The following is a 23,207-nucleotide window of genomic DNA, read 5'->3' as shown; positions in this document are numbered from 1 at the left end:
ACAACGGAAGATAAATTACCGCTTGTTTAATATCAATAGTACACATTTACTGAACTGCGTGTTTTAGGTATGAAATACGCGATTGAAATGGGTTAGTATGTTTTCCCGTTCACGACCATGGGTCTTATAGAATACCTAGGGGTAGGGTATAACACGTACGGAGGCATTTTCTTTCTGATCTGGTGCCAGTGTGATTGGGTAGAAAAGTTAACTGCCAATATTCCAACCACTTGTTGTAATATTTATATGTACACATGTGTCGTAGCTTTGGAGTATATGTAAATAGCGTGCGTTTCTTCACATATAGAAAAACGGCAGAGTATCAAAAGATAAGACATACATGTATTTTAAAAGCAAACATTTATTTTCCATTGAACAAACTATATCACCATGCAAATTACATATACAATATGATATGAAAGAAAATCTATCTCATTGTACATAATTCAAGCATAATAGCTGACACTGAACAGTAAAAGCTGCCTTACACCTACATTCATTCTATTTGAAATATGGAAATACGTTCACTTAATGTTACCAGAGTTTCCCTCAGGCCGATTTAAGGATCACGAGAGTTGCCGCACATTTCCTCTCATAAGCAAACTCAGTTAAACTGAGTCTACTTTCCAACGATATCATTACAGCTTTTTTCATTTGAAAATAAGATGCTGTAGAAATATCTGTACGTTTATAATTATAAAGATTAAACATGTATTAAAGACTTTCAGGTTCAGCCGGGGTCCGGGATTATTGAACAGTCTCAGAAAGCAACTTTACCATTGGTCAATTTTAAGAAAATATTTAGAACCAACCAATCAGACTGGCCTCCAAACATGGGTTATTGAACAGCCTCCGAAAGCAACTTTACCATTGGTCAATTTTAAGAAAATATTGAGAACCAACCAATCAGACTGGCCTCCAAACATGGCATTATAACCTTGATGTTTTTAGAGAATAAACAACAGATTTTTATAATAAAATTTATATGGAGATCCTTTGGAAACATTGAATACAACCAAGCAAAGTAATAGCAGACTCGGTTCATGAAATGTATTGGAATATGCAACACCCCCTACGCCCCCTAGCACCGGCTTAAGTGGAACTCTATTACAGTGATATTGATCCCAAAGGACCAAAAAATATAACAACACAGATAATTAAAAAAAAAAAGAGGATAATTTGAAATTCATCAATTTCTTTCATCATACCAACATAACCTCTTTAATGAAAAAATACTCATTCGGTTTCTTAAAGTCACTATAAAGGTCCGGAATAAGATTTATATTCTCTCCCCCCACCCATCCACCCCTAACCAATACATGCCAATTGTTGTCAAACGAATGATCCGATAGTTTTAATAATCATTGCGATAAGGGTTTGAGAGTAAATATCTAGGGATCGACCAAGTTTTTATTGTTGATTTTTTTTCTTTCTTCTTTTTATTGTGGGGGGTGGGGGGAGTGGTCGTCTAAATTGACAGATATGTACCTTATTTTTTAAATTACCTTAAAACACTTCAGTTGTGGCTTTAATTCATGAAGTGATAAAACAAGTGGACAAGTAAAAGCCACTGCTTAAAGTACTTTAAACAAGGCAATTGTAAAGTCGGACAAAATGTCTGTTTGAATACAATATACGTCAAAAAATAAGGTTCCTACTTGCATTGAAAGGAAACGGACAATGCTCACATAGGAAAATGAATCACGTTAAACATCGATAGCAACTGCAAAGGCTCCCCAAATAGAAAAGTTATGAAAAAGCGAACACCCGCTGACCCAATTAGTGAATTTTTAAAACAAAAATATGTTAAACCATTTGTGTATATGAGATCCTAGCAAAGACAAGTTAATGTTAATTAAGATTTACGCCTACAAGATGGAAAGCAAAACGAATTACACATTTCTGTTATGCGACACGTTTAAGATTAATATTTTAAACATAGTATTGTTCTTTTTAACATATTGTCATCAAAAAGCAATAAACTATTTTACCACAAAATTACCACACTTACTTAATGCGCTACACTTGAAATTTAAAAATCAATTTTTACTAATAGTAAAGAGCATACAAAACCTTTGTTGTTGGTATCTTTAAGTTATTTAAAATATATTATGATGATACTTTATTGTAATTTATTCCTTTTGTATGGGTTAGTACGCATTTATTACATGACAGATCATTCTAATGGTATATTCTGTATTTAAGAATACCAAATATAGTACATAATATGGGCAGGACAAATGGGTTTAACTTATTTAGAAACATTGAAAAGACCAGAAAATTGAAAGAAAATATGTTTGTTTCCCTCGTGAATGCTAGATCATACTTTTTCACCAATTTATGGCTAAACAACTCATGAGAGTAGTGCCTTTGGTATTCACTTGGTGAAATATATTTCGACATTACGCTGAAACAGACAAATATTCTCCTTATGTTTTTAAGATATATGTGTTTATAATATTAACTTAGAAACGAAATACGTTTTGCAAGGGCAGATTTTTCACCAAGCCTCTAAATAGAGTATTTTTTTCAATAAGTGAAGAAACCTATTCTGTACAGCTTCCCTTGGAATTTCAACACAGACACAACCCTATCCAAAACACATAATGCTAAAACATAATGCTAAACCTTCTTGTCATATAAGATGTAATATAAATAATAACTCTTAATACAGACAATGCAAGCCTGACATTGCATTATTTCGTTATTCTATGTCGGTGCAATAACATTTTTGAGCATCTAACACATATGTTATAAAACAGACATCACGAAATGTAATTGTTTTCGATGTGCTCCTTGTAAACATAAATTCATGTTTTCACACACAACCGTTGCAGCGCGTTTGAATTTGGAACAAAATATTTTTTCTTTAATGTTTTATTTTTCAAGTGTACTTCTCTGAGTAAGGCAAAAGCGAACATTTGAACTATACTAATTTTATGAATGAATTGCTAAAACATGGCGCTTTAGACAAGCTTTATAACTAAACGTCCTCTTACATTTGTGACATTTGAAACGCTTTTTGGAATGAACAATTCCCATATGTATTCTAAGTTGCATACTTCCTTTAAACGGGAGTCCACAAACTCCACAGTGATATTTTGACTTTACCACACTTCTATTATCTTCAAAGTCCGACCTCTTGTTTTCATGGATTTCTCGCTTATGACGTTCAAAATTCTCTTCCATTGTAAACGTTTTCCTGCACATGTTGCATTTGAAAAGTTCCCCATAATGAATCGTGTGAACATGAACTTTTAAGCTGTTTTTGGATGAGAATTTTTTCTCGCATAAATCGCATTCACATGATTCAGTAATTCCGATGTTGTTACTTCCACCTCCATCTTTCTCCGACTCATTTTTCATAGATGTGTGTCTTTCAATTGGCACTTGCTGGTTATCATTTTCAGCTCGTGAATCTGTTTCAGATTGTAACAAATATTTACATTTTTCACATACAGTGGCATACTTTTTAGATTTACTTTGGGACTTACTACCGTTAAGTCCTTTAGAATAGTCACTATCGTTACGAATGGCGGGAAGACTATTATCAGTACGTAAAGTGGGATATTCACTAATGTTATGTCCACAAGATGTGCTACAGTCGTTAAGTACGATGGAATTGTTACTATCGTGAAGTAAAGCAGGATGTCCACAATAACTGGGTAAAGCGGCAAGTTTTCCATTGTCGGGTATGTTGGTACGGATACTGCCCTTGATGCTGATATCCGTATTATTTTTTTCAACACTTGAACCACATACTTGGCATTTTGAGTAGATTTCTCTTACATGGTCGCATTTGATATGTTTCTCTAAACTTGACTTCAAACAGTATTTTCTCCCGCAGTATGTGCAAGTGAAACGTCTTCGTTTCTTTGAACGGAATATGGAGCGATTTTCCATTAAATATTTTCTCTGACTTTTCTTCTTCTTTGAAGTGCAATGCTCTGCATGTACTACTGGTCGAGCGGGCTTCTTTCTTCTACTTGTGCAAAGTTCTTCTCCTGCATGAACTCCCATATGTTTATTTTTCCCTGTATGAGTTCCCATGTGTTCAGTCAATGTGGATTTAAATTGAAACATCATTCCACACGTATCACATGTGTATTTCGAATTTACCACTGGAAATAAAACCATTTACATTAAACGCATTCCATAGTTGACAAGAAAATAACACACATCATTAGAAAATCAAGAAAATTTTCAAGCTTCAACGGTTTTCATAACAGAAATTTCGTTTTTCTTCCGGCGCGACTTTCTTTAAAAGTATTTTGTTACGTTCTATAAATGTAAATAAAATAAAAGAGAACATAACAGATTATCTTTGTAATTAGTTGTATTTTGTTCACTGACTTTATTTGAGTGTATCAATATTCACTTTTAAGTCATGCGTTTAAGATAGTAAAACCATTTACATACATGCATAATGATTAAGCGAATTTATGAAATACCTTTGAAACGAAAATCAGTTATATTGAAAGCTTGTAGTTATGAATCGATACACTGGCACTAGAAGGCAGGAGCAAATTAAATATAATACTCTCGACACTCTGAAAACGAGTCAGCTATACAGAATGAAATGTAATGAGGAAAACGATAAACTGGCACATGAAGAAAGCAACAAAAAAATATAATACACACTACACTCTGAAAACGAAAGTCACTTATACAGAAAAATCCGGTAATGAAAACGATATACTTGCACGAGAAGGCAACACCAAAGCAAATATAAAACTCACTACACCCTAAAACGAAAGTCAGTAAGATGGAAACAATCTTATAATTATGAAAACGATATAATGGCACTAGAAAGCAGCAGCTAAGCAATTAAAATGCTCAGTAGACTCTAAAAACGAAAATATTAGTTAAACAAAATAATCTTGTAATTATGAAAACGATATTCTGGCACTAGAAGGCAAAAGCAAATTAAGATAATACTCACTACACTCTGAAAAGGATGGCTCTTCTTCTTGATTTTTGGCATTGCCATCACTTTTGTTGTCAGGTATACTCTCTTCTGCAGAATCTTGAAATATTTCTGTTTCTGAGCTAAGATTTGCCTCAAGTGGTTCTAAGTCATTGAAACGTAGAACGTCAGATCCAGATGTCACTTGAACAGATTCATTTTTGTTTTGACCATCTGCTACAAGGAGTATGTCTTCATTTTCCCTCTTGATCTTTAAATTACAGTGGAAATAGCAATCTTCTACGTTATTTATGTCACACTGAGTGTCTATATAAGCTGGTTGTTTGTGATCATTCCGAAAGTATTCGGAGTCCTCATGCTGATATTTACCTTTTCTGTAAGAATCTTGCTGTGTCGATTGTATATGATCTTTATTATTATTTGCTCTGATTACATCAGTTATCTCGCTGTCATTTTCATTTGAAAATTTTGGGATTAATGGTGATGATAAAGATGAAGATGTTGAAGACGATGGCGATGATGATGGCACAGGTGATGACAGGTACGATGTCAAAGGCGATGATGATGGTGATGAGTTTAACGATCGCGATACTGACAATGACAATGAACATGACGATGTCGTAAGCGATGACAATGACAATGTTAAAGGAGAGGTTTCTGCTGCTGCTATTGATGTTGTTGCTACTGATGCTGCTGCTACTGATGCTGCTGCTAATGATGTTACAGTATCCGTCAAGGATGGTAATGACAATGATCTAGAACTATCTTCCACAACATTGTCTGAGTTATCATGGTAGCCATTGACTAACATATCCGAACTATCATGTAGTCCGGTGTTAAATGAATTCAGCCGCAAATGGATTTCCTGTCTTTCCTCAGGGACAGAATTAAGCTGACATGAGTCTTTGCATTCAACATAGTCTACACTCGTCGACTCTTTACTGGACCTCGCACATTGCTTATCCTCGAACAATTCGTGAGCTTTTAGCATACAGCTCGAAATAAGTAATGGAGATTCCACGTAAGGATTATTGACGGGGCATGTACTTTGCGACTGGGAGTTTTCGACGTTGACGTTCGGAACAGATTGCTTAAATGATAAAATATAATCAGTTGCACTTGTATTAGCGCTGCCATTATTTTGAAATCCGGGGCCTTTGTCAATGTTTGATCGAGGAGATGATGTGCATATTTTGTCAGAAGCTTGTAAGATATCATTGCTGTGGGGCACAGTACTGTCATAACCTGTTAATTTACTTATTGTAAATCTTAGTGATGAAGGTAAAAAGTTTACTTCAGAAGTACATATAGGTATATTTGACAAGGTAGAATTCTTGTTGTTGCTGTAACCAGGATTTGCTGTCCCACTGCTTCCATCAGCATCGTTGTCTCTGACGTTATTTTCAGAAGAACACACAAATATATTTGACAAGTTAGTATTCTTTTTATTGCCGTTACCAGGATTTGCAGTCCCACTGCTTCTATCATCACCGTTGTCTCTGACGCATTTGCTTTCATGTGGTTGCATACCATTATTCTCAACTGAATTATTTCCATGGTTTTCACTCACATTATCATTGTTTGCTTTATTTAGATGTTTTCTTTCGTTTTCCAACTGCATACCTTCTTTTGTTAATGCGCAGTTAGGGTCATATACTATGTGATTAAAGGTTCTTGTAGTAAACTTTTCAAATAAGCTACAGTCGACATCCGGCTGTTTTTGAAGTACCATGGTATCCACGAGAGCCTGTTTATTGTCCTCAAAAACCTTCGTTTGTTCTGCTTCAGAATCTAGTCCTTGTTGTGATTTCGGACCCTGATTTTGTTCAGACCCTAAAACATACTTCTGTTTTGAACGTTGGTTTTCCGTCGAGACCAAAACATGCGTCTGGTTTGAATCCAGACTTTGGTTTTGTTCTGACTCCGAACCATGCTTTTGTTCTGAGCTGGAATCCTGTTTCTGAACTGGTCGATATTCATGGTATACATCCTGGTCCGTACAGTGAATCTGCTCTTGACTAAACATCCTATCATGTTCTTTGCTGTCTCTTTGAGACTTGATCGTTTGTGGAGATTGTGTTGATTGGTCGTCATTACTAAGGCTCAAAGACTTCATCTGAGAATCCAATGACAACTTTGTAAAGATCATTGACGGTATTCGATTTCTACTCTGACTGGATGATGAATCTTGTAACTCAGCAGTTGATGGTGCAATGGTGTAACAATACGTTTCAGGGTCTACTTTTATTCCTAATTTCAATAATTTTCTTTCTTTTCTTTTGCGTCTATGTTTGTGAATACCCTTTTCTGAAACGGGAAGAAATTGAAAACTTACTGTGCATTTCAATTGAGTAGCGAGTTGTAATAGAAGAAAAGGATAAGGGGTGGCATTTTTGTGTGAAATAAATGGTTCAAATGAATTATTTATAGTAAAACTAGACTACCAAAAGATACATAAAGAAATGAACAAGGTGTCGGTTTTAGTTTTCTAAAGTGATAAAAGTATTGTTACAAACAAATACATACATCAAGGAAAACATAAAGGAAATCAACAAAACTTTACATTTAGATAAGGTGATTTGTGAATGTGAACACATTCCAAGTCCGATTACCCAGAACGAATTCCTATGTAAATGCAAATTTACTGTACATCCGAATTTATCAGTTTTCATAAGTATTAACAGAAATGGAATACATTTTTCAGGAATCTTTACATATTTTTATTGACTTCATAATTCATTTGTGGGGCAATATTTGGCTCGACAATGTACTTATTTGTTATCTATTCTTATAATAACAATAATAAACTGATACTGCCTTAGAATGGAACATTTAAAGTTACGTTTTGTAGTATATGATACGTGCACTTACTTCTTTGCTGCTTTGCTAACCTTATTCCTTTCTTTGAAGCAACGTCACGGAAAAGTAATTTCTTCGTCTTTAAACTTTTACTTCCCCATTTGTCCTTGTTTAACTCTGTCCTACCAGATCGTACTTGAGAAATTTGCAAGTTCAGTTTAGATCTTAGTCTCTTCAATTTAGCATTAACATTCGAGTCTACTCTATTACTTACAGGGTCTTGCTCTGTTTGGTGGGTCCCCATTGCAAATTTTGAAAAGCGAGTCAAAGATACTGACGAATCAGAAGTCATTTCATCGTTATAATCTTCAGATTCCAGGTAACTGTTGGACAAAGAAATGGGAGATGGGGTGTCTTCATCTATAAAATTTCGGTCCGATTTGTTTGCTTTTACATCAGAAAGATTAGAACTATCTGGTTCATCTACCTCTAAAATTTCGAATTCACCAGCTTCATTAGAATTTAAATTTTGTGTGGATGAGATTTCTGTTTCTGATATTGACTCTACATAAACTTCATCTCTATTTGCGCTCGGTCCGGCAGAACGTTCTATACCAGAATTGAAGGTTGTCAACTTTGTAATAGGCAATCTGTCACTTGATTCCCGGCTGGAACATTCTCCAGAGATTGAAAGTGATGAAGAACATGGTTTAATTTTAGCAACTGATGATTTAAATCTTCGCAATTTTGTCACATATGGGGCCGGAGGACACAATCTCCCTTCGGTATTTGAATTGGTCCTTTGAAAAACTTGCTCTTCATTTTCACCAGTAGTTTTCTTTTTCATTTTAACTCCAAGCTCTGAAAAGTAATTTTCATTGCAATTTATATTTGTACTCATCGTGCTCAAAAAACATACTTAGTATTCATAGTGATCCTGACCATACTGAGAAGTGATTCTGATATAACTAAGTATTCATCGTGATCCTGAAAATACTAAGTATTCGTCGTGGTCCAGATAATACTAAGTAAAAGTGATATTGATAATTCCAAGTATTCATAATAGATGATACTATGTATTCATAATGGTACTAATTACACTAAGTATTCATATTGATCTTCATAATACTTAATATAATAACTATCATAAGTGAATTCCTCATGCACTACACGTATTCATATGACACTAAAATACTAGCATAATTAGTGATCTCTATATGTATATAGACTGTATGGTAATACAGTATCATACATAAAACAAAGTACCATAACTTATACAAGAATATATTTATACTAAAATCAATGTTCATGTCCTCATTCCATAGTTAGGATTAGTACTAAGATCATTGTGTGATAATAATTATTCATTGTGTGCAGGGTAATTTAGATTGCATGTGCAAAGATTGCATATCATACTGTATTATATAAAGCTAATCTTACGAAACAGACAATAAATACCATAACTACTAGCAATTTTGTACGATGAAAAACCTAAAATACAATAGCACAATACTAGTTGTACTGATAGTATTTATGTGAAAGTCATAATATCTTGAGTCAATACGATCAGCAATATATGTATCATGCCAAATCAAGTAATGATGGCTATGTCTATAGTATAAGAACAAAAAAAATATACAAAAGTCTAAATAACTATAGTAAAAAAATAAATATCTATGTAAAAGAACCTAAAACTATGCCAACAGCAAATACTGCTGTTTATACTGAATCATAATCAGATAGAGTTTCATATATACAGATGCTAAATATCAAGGATAGAGAGCAAATCTGCGCACTAAATATTGTATCATAAGTAAATATATATAGTAAACAGAAACAGCAAATCATAACCCCTTGTAAAAAAAATAATATCTAAGAAAACTAAATCCCAATGACAAATACTTATAGTACTACAGTAGGTAATTCATTAATACAGTCCAGCTAGATATTGTAGAGATGTAGCAATAAGAAACTGTACCTATGTATATAGTAATCTAAACTAAAAAAACAGAAGAGTTTCCATAAACTACTGAGCAATTTTTACTTACATAAAAAATCTAACAGCTGCCAACTACTGTTGGTACCTTCAAAACAGAATGTGAAGTTTACGGTTAAGATATTAAGGATATGGTGAGTATTTGACCACATGATTGAACGTCTGGAAGACACTAAGAACCACAACGAAATACAGCACTGACTAGTCAGAAAAACTAAACAGTTTTAATGCCTCCCCCTATACAACATGTAATGTTGACCCCGGGGCGCAATAATTTGATCCTAGGTCCTCATGAATTTACGTATTTGATAGTTTAAACCCTTAACAATACTAAAGTAATTCTAAAGGTTCTCCTATATCGTTTTAAAGAGATTTTTAAAATTATTTCCTTAGTAATCTCATAAACACGTATACAGGATGGTAATACAAGACTTCATAGCATTAAAAACTAAATACTCATAGTGATTCTAATAATACTAAGTATTCATAGTGATCCTCTTGATACTAAGTATTCATAGTTGTCCGGATAGTACTAAATATTCATAGTGGTTCGGATAATAAAATGTATTCATAGTGGTGCGGGTAATTATTAGTATTCATAGTGTTCCGCATAATACTTAGAAATCATACTGATTATTATCATATAAAGCTTAATATCTTACGAAAACCAGATCAAGCTAAATATCTATAGTAATACAGATAAAGCTAAATATCTATAGTAATACAGATAAAGCTAATTACCTATAGTAACAAAGATAAAGCTAAATTTCTAATAGCACCACATTTAAAGCAAACTATTTATAGTAATACAGATTGAGCTAAATACCTATAGTAATACAGACAGAGCTAAATAGAGCTAAATATCTATAGTAATACAGATAGAGCTAAATATCTATAGTAATACAGATACAGCTAAATATCTATAGTAATACAGATAGAGCTAAATATCTATAGTAATACAGATAGAGCTAACTATCTTTAGTAACAGAGATAGAGCTAAATATCTATAGCACCACATTTAATGCTTAATATCTATAGTAATACAGATAGAGCTAAATATCTATACTAATATTGATAGAGTTAAAAAGTTCTTCAGATGGTCCAAATTTCTATGTTGTACCTTCAAGAACAAGAAAGAAAGTTGGTCACGGTTAAGACTATTCAAGATGAGAATTGATGAGTATCTTAACCCCAGGGTCATGATTTGAACAGTCTTGGTAGAGAACCACTAGAGAATGCCACATACCAAATATCTAAGCTCTCGGCTTTATGGTTTCAGAAAAAATATTTTAATGCTTTCCCTATATAAGCCAATGTAAAAACTGTTGACCTCGGGGCACAGTTAATTTTGATCCTAGGGTCATGATTTGAACAAATTTGATAGTTGACCACTAGACAATACTAGATAGTAAATATCTAAGGTCTGGGCCTTATGGTTTTGAACAAGAAGATTTTTAAACATTTTTCCTATATAAGTCAATGTAAAACAAGGGACCCCATATATTGACTCCAGGGTCATGATTTAAACAATCTTGGTAGAGAACCACTACAGCATGCCACATACTAAATGTATAAGTTCTGGTTTAAGACAAGAATTTTTTAAAGGTTTTTCTCTATACAAGCCTATTTAAACCATGTGCCCCCAGGGCAGGGCCAGTTTTAACCCCAGGGGGATAATTTGAACAATCTTGGTAAAGGGCTACAATACAATTAATGCTGCATATCAAATATCAAAGCCCTATGCCATGTGGTTTTGCACAAGAAGGTTTTCAAAGTTTTCCCTATATACGTCTTTATAAACCATGTGACCACCAGGGTGGGCCATATTTCTTCCAATGGTGTTGGGGTGAATTTATTTGATCAATCTTGGTAGAGGACCACTAGATGATGCTACGTACAAAATATCAAAGCCCTAGGCCCTGTGGTTTTGGACAAGAATATTTTCAAAGCTTTTCCTTATATAAGTCTATATAAACCATGTGACCCCCGGGGCGGGCCATATTTGACCCTAGGGGGATAATTTAAACAATCTTGGTAGAGGATCACGTGATAACGCTTTATACCAAATATTAAAGACCTAGGACCTGTGGTTTTGGACGAGAAGATTTTTAAATTTTTCCTTTCACTTGCCATGGCAACCAGAGTTCTGTATGAAATTCAATTTTTTGAACAATTTTAAAGAAGACCATCCAAGGAACATCCATGTGAAGTTTCATCAAATTTGGCCAGTTGGTTTAGGAGGAGATGTTGTTTAAAGAAAATTTTGGGCGGACGGTCGGACGGTGAGCGTTCATTTAGCTCACCTCGAGCACTTTGTGCTCAGGTGAGATAAAAAGACGTGACAAGAACAAGAAAAATAATGGAACACAGTGAAGGTAATAGAAAAACAGTAGTGAGGAATCTAAACATGTTAACAGCAAATAGCTAGAGTTGTTATCGTCAACATTTTTCAAAGATACCGAAAAGTATTAAAAAATAATCACGTCACACGGGAATGGTTACAAAAGACGCGATAGGTAAATCAGAGACAATCGCATAAGAATGCAGTTGAAACTCGGTGTTTCCAATTCAAAAGAACCAGGCGTTGTCCTTCGACAGAACCTAAATTGACTTAATACCTTCACCAAACTATTGCCGTAGTCTTCTGTATATGTTTTATTTTTGTGCCCCGTTGGGCATTATTTCATCGCTCGTGGGCACCTAGATAGACCCACCAACCTTCCGTGAGCCACCTGGATGGCTTCCTCATACGAAGAATTTTACCCCCCACCCCCCTCCCAGTTGAGGCTCGAGCCCACATCGGTGAGGGGCAAGTGATTTGAAGTCAGTGATTTTAACCAATCGGCCACGGAAGCCACGCTTCTATATATGTACATTTTAAGGTGACATATACATTTCATATACATTTTAGAATAGCGGACACCTTGAAACGCATTTTGTTCATAACTTTTTATTGTTATTATTTACAACACGTGATCATATCTTTATTCAAAGTATAATAAATAGCAGACTTGGTTTGATGAGTCTGTTCTGTCATGAAATTGGTAAAATCTCCCACTCCACCCTAACTCCTGCTTATGCAAAATTTTATTACAAGATACATGTAATTGAATGAAATTCATAATCCTACCGAACCGAGCTTATAACTTCTAGTTATGTGGTTTAAAAAGACGTATTTTAAGTAATAAGGTGCTCACAAAGACTAAATGACATAATAACTTTCTTGGTAAGATAGAACCAGACTTTGATTTCTCTGTTCAATTCATAAAGTTGCCAGTTTCTAGTTTAGTTAACTACCCGTCGTTACGTCACTGAATTTCTAAACTAATATCAAAGAAATAAAATAAATACACAACAACAGAGTGACAGATACAACATCAGTTTTACTTACAATGAGCCGTGCCATGAGAAAACCAACATAGTGGGTTTGCGACCAGCATGGATCCAGACCAGCCTGCGCATCCGCGCAGTCTGGTCAGGCTCCATGCTGTTCGCTTTTAAAGCCTATTGGAATTGGAGAAACTGTTAGCGAACAGCATGGATCCTGACCAGACTGCGCGGATGCGCAGGCTGGCCTGGATCCATGCTGGTCGCAAACCCACTATGTTGGTTTTATCATGGCACGGCTCCAATAATTCAATGAACAATCTATTCTAATTCTCGACCAAACAGTGAAACAAAGTATGAAATCGGGCACAAGAACGCAATCTTGTATTTGTATGCTTACATGTAAAATCAGGTTGAAATCTGAGCATAATATTAACACTATATGCTGAACACACTGATTCTGCCTTTACGACAAGTACAGACCATGATCTGGACTGGTCGCCATTCAGTCAGATTTTTTTGGTAAGCACCCCTTTTAACAGTTAATGGTACTGTTCAAATTGAAAGATGGACAAGTTCATTATAGACATTTAGCAGGGTAAGGGTTAACACGTTTCTTTAACATCACAGAAGAATCCAATAAATATTTGGAAATACAAGTTTTGAGTGAAACCTTGTTTCTTAAGTTTTAAAATTTGCAAGTATAAAAGTGAAACCGACTTTACAGTATTTTCAAGAAAAGAAGCACGCACTCCTGGCTTTTATAAAATTAAGAACCTCGTCATCTCCATGTTAGCAAAGACTTAAAGCGAAAAAAAGAAAAAGAAAAACAGGAAAAGCTTAATTTTGCAAGCTCTTCAAGAAAAAATATCACTTTATGAAAATCTGTGAATTAGAGTTTCTGTTATTTATTTTTTACAGAAAAATGGTCTTAACTTTTAGCTGCTGGCACCAAGTGATCCTGCCTTTGCAACCAGTGCGGATCACGATCACCCTGCTCATATGGCCTGCACTGTTCACAATTCAGTCTGTACATTTTCAGTGAAAATGAACACTCCTTCAAATAATAAATGGTACTACTCAAATTGAATGATAGAAATTTAGGGTAAAGGTTAATGACGATTCTAACACTTTTAAGATTTTCTTTTATATAAACAAGGAAGGATTTTACCGTGCATTGTCTTGTCGATTAAAACACGTTTCGCAAAATGACCTACTTTTGGCTAAAGACGGATTCCAGATTAGTATCCCTTTCTGGTGTAATTTGAACGTGTTAGAATGGAAATAGATTCTAGTTTTGCGTGCTTTGTTGGCAAATATGACACGGTTTTGAGTTCAGACGCGTCGTAATTAATCACTCAGGCCTTTGCATCTGAACTCAAAACGCGTTTTATTTGCAAACAAAGCACGCAAAACTAAGATCTATTTCCCAAATTAGTTAAGGCTGCAAATTGCATTATCAATCGAAATATATCCGTTGTTTGAAGTCGGAAGAAAAATGATAGACATTTTGAAATCACAGGGCTAGTCTGTTTAACACTACTGTGATTCACACTTCTGGGTCCTCCCAATAATTTACCATTACCTGACAACGCTGTCAAATAATCTAATTTCATGGGCATGAAATTTTTGTGGGGTTTTTTTTTTTCGAAACCGACTTTTTCTTGTGGGTAGAATTTCGGGAATTCTTGGTCGCATTTCATGAAATGATTACCTCCACAACAGTAGTCTATAAGTGTCGCAGGATATTCGCGAAAAGTCACACCGTAATGTGTTTCATTGTGGTAACTATTACTGGTATACGGGGTCATGGAGTTCGATTAATGTTTCATTTTGCCTAATTAATATTCAGTCAGGCCGAGTCTGCTATCTTTTGCTTACTTCAAATGACTTTCTTATGGATCTTTCTTATTAATCTTCAAAACATCGACATTAAGTGCTGCTAGAATTTGCCCTCGGTGTCGCTACTGTATTATTATTTCTAGTCAATTTCAGTGGTTAAGCCAGACCTAATAAGCGTGAGTGGTGTTGTACGTTGTATTGTCTTTCATACACAGATTCTGTCAAACCGTGTTTCTCATTATTCTGCTCGGTTGCATCCTACGATTGTACTTACAGCTTTCTTAAACCTTCCCTTAAAACAATTTTTAAATGCTGTGTGGCGGCCGTAAAAATTTTAACCCGTACTTGTTGTTGCGATCGCAGAGAACACACAATGTTTTTTTAAATAAAGTTCCACCTTAGTCGGTAAATGTAGGAGTAGGGAGTGTTGCGCTTTTGATTTCCGGTCATGAACCGAAACAATTAAACCAAGTCTGCTACAACTTGTTGGTTTAAGCTCAGTGTTTCAAAGGAATATTCTAAGAAATCAAACTTGTGTATAGTTTCGACAATGTTTCACAGTATAATCTACAGATTGTTTTTGTTTCCTGTTTCTCCAGACTTAGAATGACAACAAACTAAATCCTACCCTGACGCTAATTTTAATATAAGGAAAACGAGAACCTTGTTAATTAATAACACATTATCCCGAACAACACGTAAAACTGCAAATTATGAAAGAAAATCTCCCTACAAATATGCTCTTTCCTGACGAACCTGTTACAAAATAAGTAAATTAAAACTTATGTGCGATCTAATAGTTCCCAATAATATTATAATAATAATAATAAATAGTAGTCCTCCCAGACACGCTGGACCCAGTATCCCTATCAAACCCAAATGTTGCCTTTTTAAATGTAAGACAGCATGCACTGTACGAAACAATGAACAGAAATATAGCTAGCAACGGAGGTAGTACAAGTTTGTGCATATCAAATTTACATATTGTGTGTGTGTGTGTGTATTTAAACACTAAATGACAAATTTCAAAAGCAAACTATTTGCAAATATAATGGCTTAGTTTGGTCCAGTAAACCATTTTCAAACCTATACTGAAGGGGACCATTTGTAACGAATATTTGGATTAATAATTAACTTGGTCAGTTTAACCATTTGCAAACATAGGCTAGGCTGGTTTGTGCAGTTTGTATGAGTTTTAGTGCGTGAGTGAGTGAAAGTGCCTGCGTACGTACGTGCGTGCGTAACTTGTCTCAAGCTTCCTAAAACATTACAGTTAAAACTGACATGTGTGAACTTTGTTCATAATAAAAAGATTGTAAGTAAGCCCGAGTAAGGCAATGAGTATACGTACTAAATCAACATTAAAATCAATTGTAAAATAAATGAACGTGTCACAGCAAAGGGTGCAAAAACCAGCAACGAACAGTTCGGTCATATTTACAGGGTAAACCATTATTCTTATAGATATCTCTACTTACTTCTCCCACGTTTAATAAACACTTTCTTCTGTTTTGCACCCGTGTCTTCCGGCTTTTTCAGTTTAGATAAACTGTCTTTGAATAAGAACACACTTCCGGGCTCTATAGCAATGATTTCTAATTCTGATTCAGAATCAGAATTCGTTTCCTGTTTGATAAGTTCTGGTTTCATTACTTCCTTCTCCTTTCTATCCTGTTCTTGTTCGCTCTCTTCTTCATTGTCTTTGACACGGATCTCCTTCTTATTGCATTGAGGATTTCTCAGAGGATCCTTTGGGGTTTCGACCTTGATATTACAGTGACCATTTTCTTGCAGCTCCGAATTTTCGTATTCGGATTCTGTATTCGTTGCTGAAGTGTCACATGTGTTAGATACAGCAATATCCGTGCTTAGTGAACATGAAACACGTGCATGATGTTCCCTGCCTGCACCTCGTCTAGATGCCCGCCTAGCATGTGACAACTTCAAAGCATTATTTACTTCGTACTTCCGTTGTAGAGATCTGGAACTTCGCAACCTGGACAAATATGATTCATGATTGTCTTGATCGCCCTTATTATTAGCTGAAGCCGATGAATTATCAGACATTTTTGCAGTATCTTGCATCTCCTGTGTTTTCTCGGTATTTTCATTACACTTACTACTTCCATTTGCTTTTATTTGACTTTTTGTTACAGAATTCGGGGTCTTTATTCCTTCTCTATCTGCGTGCAAATCTGGTTCTACTCTACTACATTTTGAATGTTTTTCGACATTCAAAAATTTACCACTCCCATTGCCTTTTATAATTTGCAATATGTCCTTCTGATTTTGATTTGCTTCAGTTGAAGAAATACTGAAATTCGAACCATCACACTGCTGAGCCGATGTTGAACAAGTAGTGTCATCCTCATCATCAATGTCTTCGCTCACGTCATTTTCAGTTGCGTCATGACGATAATCTTTCTGTTCTTGGTTGGGATTTTTATTACCTGGCTCCAACATATTTCCAGATTCTTTAAATTTAGATTCAGGCACATTGTCTATTTCACTTAATCCAGAGTCATTGTCACATTTAGTCAATGTTTGGTCAGATACACCGCAAGACTCTGTTTTCAAACTAGGTCGAGAGAAAGGAAAATCAGTACTTTCTTTTGTGGGTTCAACTACTTTGCTAGATTCATCAATATCGACATTTCCCTCATCAGGTAAATGTTCATTCGGAACATTAAATACAGACTGGCCAAACACATGATTTCTATACCGGTCTTGGTGGAGGTTATATAGATATTTTCTAGACCGCTTCGGTGACATGTAAGGTTCAAATCTTACCCGCGGAGATCTCGCTGGGGATCTGCAAGGTAAAGGTTTTGCTGTTACGTTGTAAACTGAGTCACTTGTTGGTGGTGGAATGAATGTGGTCGCTGTGTAAGTTTCATTGTCGTCCCCGAAATTACTCATATACTGTGTTTTTGAATCATGCGAATAGGTTTCTGTTTCTTGCCGTTGCATTTCAAGCCTCCGTTCATAGTGATCTGAAAAATATAGAAATAACTGTTATTGATTCAGAATTATTTCTTTTTTTTTCTTACATCTGAAAACTGTAGCAAAGGCTCCTGACCAGAGACACTGACTTATAAAACATCAAAACAACGTTAAATTTAGAATGTGACAAGCTTGTTAGAACTAATATACAGTTAACTGAGAAGGTGGTTGTCCGGAGCTCATGTGTTTGGTGATCTGAATTAGAGAAAATGTCGGATCTTCCTCTACACTTACAGGCTGAAGTTCAAAGAACGGCCAAAATGTATAATGCCAAAATATACTAAAAGCATACATAAAGTACTAGATCTAGTACCTTATATGCAATACACAAAGGAATCAACTAAATAATGAAAGAAACGAACATACTATCAAACAGCTTGCAAAAATAACCCGTTTTTCAGAGAGTTTAACACTTACTTTTTAGACAAAAGCCGAGGAATTGTAGTTTTATGTCTTCGTGATCGTTCAAAAAATCATTGCCGGACTGTGAACCAAGATGACTGAGTGTGCCATCAGAAACACTGGCTGTGAGAATCACTGACTCTTCATCCGTATTAGCTGCCAACTGCTCAACCTAAAATGTTGTTTATTCGCCATATAATTGGTCAAAGACAAATTATCTTCATAAGTTATAAAAATAAACGATTGATCATTGCATTGTGACAGTAATAGTAGACTGAAACTGTGTTTCATTGTGCAAACATTATTACGTCATAGCGTCAAATGTCACGGCGGCATGCTGGGAAAGAAAACCATACTAAACAGGCAAGTATTTTGTTGAATATCTACAAAGATATATATAGCAAACTTTGATAACGATCTGAATTGAATAATATATCTCAAACAGTGATTTGCTCATGAATAAGATCAGTTTGTCGTCCAGATGAGTATTTTTATATTACTCGAGCTTCACCCTCGGGAAATAATTCCTTCGAGCCTAAACTTCAAACAATGATTTTTATCATAGACATTTCACTGTTTGGGATATATAAAGCTTGTAACATAAGAAAATAACTAAATAATATAACGTATCAACAAAGGACCAACACAATAACTAATAAGCGGTATTAGCTCATTTTCAAGACAAATGCTGGACAAATCTCAACCATTCAGCTGTCAACAAGCTACTGATGAACAACTGTACATTATATTTTTTTAGTTGCACATATTCAACATCTACTTCACATTTGTCAGTTGCTAAAACAAAAAAACAAGCCGGTGAATGGCAACATATGGAGTAAGACAGTAACACTCTGGGTGGATTACAAAGCTAGAAATTGTAAAAAATTACACATTGTAGTAAAGGTAATGGATCCGTATTGCAAATGCACTATGCTGGTTTTCTCATGGCGCGGCTCATTTGAATATAATTTATAAATAATGTTTCTTTTGAAACCGTGCATCAAAACATTGTGTTTATGAAACAAGTTCCTCACCATGTAATGGAGAAATAAGTTGCACACTGAAAAGTTAAGTTTATAGAACTGACAGGAAGAAACAAGTTTAGAGTTTAAAACTGACTTTGTCGTTGAGAAATAATGTAACACTTTTCATAGGGCAGCTATGAATGAATTTCAATGTGACGTTACTCCTATTATAACAGAAACATCGTATTTCTCATTCTGTGTTTCAGTAAAATCCGAGTATCATGTTTTGTTTAATTGTAACCTTTGACGATTTGCATATTATTGTGACGCAAAAGCTGTTTCCATTGAGCATAACTTTTTTTACTTGTCAAATCTATTTTTTAAAAAAATAAATGCACTTTTAACTTATCTTTTTTATTAGATTATGTGCCAAAATCTGTCATAATATTTTAAATAGGAACATGGTCTATTTATGTAAATAATTTTTAATGACTATGATCTTTATTCAATCGTTTCTGTTGTTTTAAAGCATGCAAAGAGGGGTTGCTAATCAGTACATCCACGGTGTGACCAGGATGGGATATGCCCCGGTAAACATATCTCAATCGTGTATTTACGCCAGCTTTCATTTTCAGTATTTTAACAATGTTTCCAGTTGGCGGTTTCTGTGTGCATGACTGGTCGCCTAATAACCTTCACTCATGTAGGTAGTTATGAGCCACACCATGAGAAAACCAACATACTGCATTTGCGCAGTCTGGTCAGGATCCATGCTGTTTACTTTCAAAGCCTATTGCAATTAGAGAAACTGTTAGCGAACAGCATGGATCTTGACCAGACTGCGCGGATGCATGCGCGGATGCATTATGTTGGCTTTCTCATGGCGCGACTCTTCTCATTTTCAAAGGCCAAATTATGTTTGGATATGTGCAATTTTGGTGATTTGTTTGAAGCACGACAAACAAACATTCTTTAGGATAGCCTTATGTATGAAACATTGTGAAATCGATGTAAAATTGATCGATAATACTGTGAACCTTTTGAAGTAACAGCTGAAAGTGATTTGAAAGTGATAAAAAGTTTATACATCTTTTGTACTCCGCTAGAAAATATCAATAACTTACATGTACATGTTAATGTTGAAGTCACTTGTGTGGTGATATATAGATTGGTCTGAAGATAAGCTAAGATCTACTACAGTGTAACATATACAATATATTTTAGAATGTTAGCAATTTTTTAAAATAAATGAAACAAAGTTTAACCTTTAGCCCGCTGGCGGCAAGTGGTTCTACCTTTGCGACCAGTGCAGACCACGCAGGCTGATCAAAGTCTGCATTGTTCGCTATTCAGTCAGTAAATTTTCAGTGAACACCCCTTTGAATAATAAATGGTATTTCCCAAATTGAATGATGAACCGGTCCATTATAGAAATTTAGCAGGGTAAAGGTTAATCACACGTCCATTTTTTTGTCGTTTTATTGCAAACTTCGAATTTGATCATAAGTAAATACTTTGAGTTTCAATAAAGTAAAACTCAACATATGTTACGTATTGACACTGTCACAGAGATCAAATCAACTTTGTTTATTGTTGGTGAGATTTCAGCAAGTTAACATAAGCTATGTATAGCTGGATCATTCAGAATCTTATGGGTGGTTCGATTTTTCTAACACGTGTATAATGCTATGGCATTAGCAACTTTTAAGTAATGTTCAGTTCTAGATCGGCTCCCAGATTTGTATAGATGGCGACTTTCCAGCTTTTGATAGTGCAAGAAGGCCACAGAGGTCCCTCTTCGGACATTACTTCAGGCTCAAGCGGGCACCGACCTTTCGCAAACAAGCTGAATGGCTTCCTCATCATTAAAGGATTCTATACCTAAAGCCAGCAAATTTTCGAACGTTATAAGGGGTGAGGGGTACATTATTCGAGGTCATCGAAGTTTAACCCCTCGCCCAAGAAGGTATATACCCACATTCTTATTAAGTGTAAGAAGAAATGCAATATATTGAAATAATGTGATTATAGAATGTTAAAACGATGGAAAAATCAACGATACAGAAGCTTCTCGTAAGGGGAGACTACTGCTTAATAAATTGGAGCTTGATAAAATTCTTACCAAATGTTGAATCTGACTTTTGAGTACCGACTTCAGGATGATTTTATATCCAGGTATGTCTTTGGTGGCGTCATTGAATGGTGCCGCCATTTTTGTACTGTCTCAGACCATTCCTGCCTGCAATTTAAAATCTCAGAAATAGTCCGACAGTATTCTACCCACAATTGTAAACTTCGATAAAAATAAAAAAAGATACCGATACTTTTTGTCATCTACATCTAGTTGAAATGGTGCTGGAGAAATCTGAGGGAAAATATCCGCGCTCCCTTGCGGCCATATACGGATGGTGAGTGTTCATACTAGCTCTCTTTAAGTAATCAAGCACGTTGTGCTCTAGTGAGCTTAACAGGGACCCATGACGTGTACTATGTAAGGGAATTACAATGGTGTGGCTTTTTTCATATATAGATCTCTCAGCACAGAGGCCTTGATAGGTCACAAAAAGCATTTTGGTATGCACAGATATTCTATTCTAATGCTGAGATTATAAAACCTTGTCATTTTTATGCTAGCTGCAGTTGAATAGACTCTACCAGCAAACATTTCAGTACGTTTTCAAAATGAAATTTCCATCATACGGTATCCTCGCTCCTTTAAAAGAAACATTAAAGATGCAGTCGTCTTTCTCGTTAACAAATTATCGAATGGAATATATTAACGAGATAACGCAGTCGGTACCAGATGGTTCAGACCTTAAGATCTCGGGATGAGTTGAATATTGATTCGTATGTCTGTTTGTTTGTCTGTCTATTTTTGTTTGACTGTCTGTTTGAATGTTGTTGTCCAACGGCCGATAATGTTCCTTGATTCTGTACCAGTTCTAACTTGTTCTGAGAAATTAACGGAGAACTTTCCTACATCACTCCAAGGTAGAGAATTAAGATATAACGTCGCCAAGTCGTCTGGTAGTCGTTACACAGAGTATTCACCTCGCTCTAAGAGTCGAACTTTTGACCTCTTAATTCTCTCTACGGAGCTGATAGGACTGGCTGTTGCATGCTGATCAAGTTACAGAGCTTAGTAAGTCTGGACGGGCTTAGGAATATACATGTATATGAATATACTTATATGTTGTGCTTGGTACCGTGTGTTTCGGAAGGCACCAGAAAATCACAAATTAATTCTGTCCTAGCGATCATAATCCTCTCTTACTATTTAACGGACGAGATTAGGCGAAAGAAAATGATAAAAATAAATTATCCGCTCCGTCTTTTACTAAAAGTTAAATTAAACTCTTTTATAATCAAAACGTACCCGTTTCACAAATGTTTAGATCTTCATGCACACGTACATGTCGATGATTAATGCGTTTAAATAACAATATTAAATATCCTCTTACCTTATTATTCCTAGGGAATCCTTTTCAGTTTTGTAACTGTTAAATCGAGAAGAGAATGAAAATTGTCATGTGTCAAGCTGTTAGTCTGATCGATATCACGTGACTGGTTAAATTAAAACATTTTACTTGCAACAGGTTTTCATTAAATGGATTTTTACACAACACTATGTATATATTCAGTAATTGATCAACAAAAGACGTAAAAGAAACATTAAAATAAAAAAGTTGCTGTTTTTTTCTACTGCATTTACCGGGGCAGCGGCGTATTGGTGAAGCGTATGATTTCCGATGAAACCTTGTTGTAGTTGGTTCGAATCCCGATTGAGGCGGGATTTGACCTCGCTCTATTTGGTCCATTTAAAATGTCATGATTAACTACATAGACAAATCTGATTTTAATTATATCTTTACTCATACAACGAAAAAAAAAACGAAAAAAAAAAAACAGTCTGTTGTTATTCCTGTAAAACATATTCAAAATAGGG

General features: G+C 35.2%; 1 protein-coding gene across 1 annotated transcript; it reads right to left on the bottom strand.

Annotated features, from left to right (window-relative positions):
- Positions 1-1,426: 1,426 nt before the first annotated feature.
- LOC123540692 (uncharacterized) lies at positions 1,427-22,805 on the bottom strand. The gene is made up of 7 exons (XM_045325919.2): positions 22,723-22,805; positions 21,384-21,500; positions 18,312-18,468; positions 16,370-17,884; positions 7,799-8,587; positions 4,943-7,234; positions 1,427-4,121 (listed from the first exon to the last, which is right to left on the bottom strand). Exons 2-7 carry the CDS (start codon positions 21,471-21,473, stop codon positions 2,938-2,940), a joined length of 6,027 nt encoding a protein of 2,008 aa, XP_045181854.2. The 5' UTR covers positions 21,474-21,500; positions 22,723-22,805; the 3' UTR covers positions 1,427-2,937.
- Positions 22,806-23,207: the final 402 nt, after the last annotated feature.

Source organism: Mercenaria mercenaria, chromosome 16 (assembly GCF_021730395.1).
Source record: "Mercenaria mercenaria strain notata chromosome 16, MADL_Memer_1, whole genome shotgun sequence".
Classification (NCBI taxonomy): domain Eukaryota; kingdom Metazoa; phylum Mollusca; class Bivalvia; order Venerida; family Veneridae; genus Mercenaria; species Mercenaria mercenaria.
Note: the sequence above shows the minus strand (reverse complement) of the source record. Positions and strands in the feature narration are given on the sequence as shown.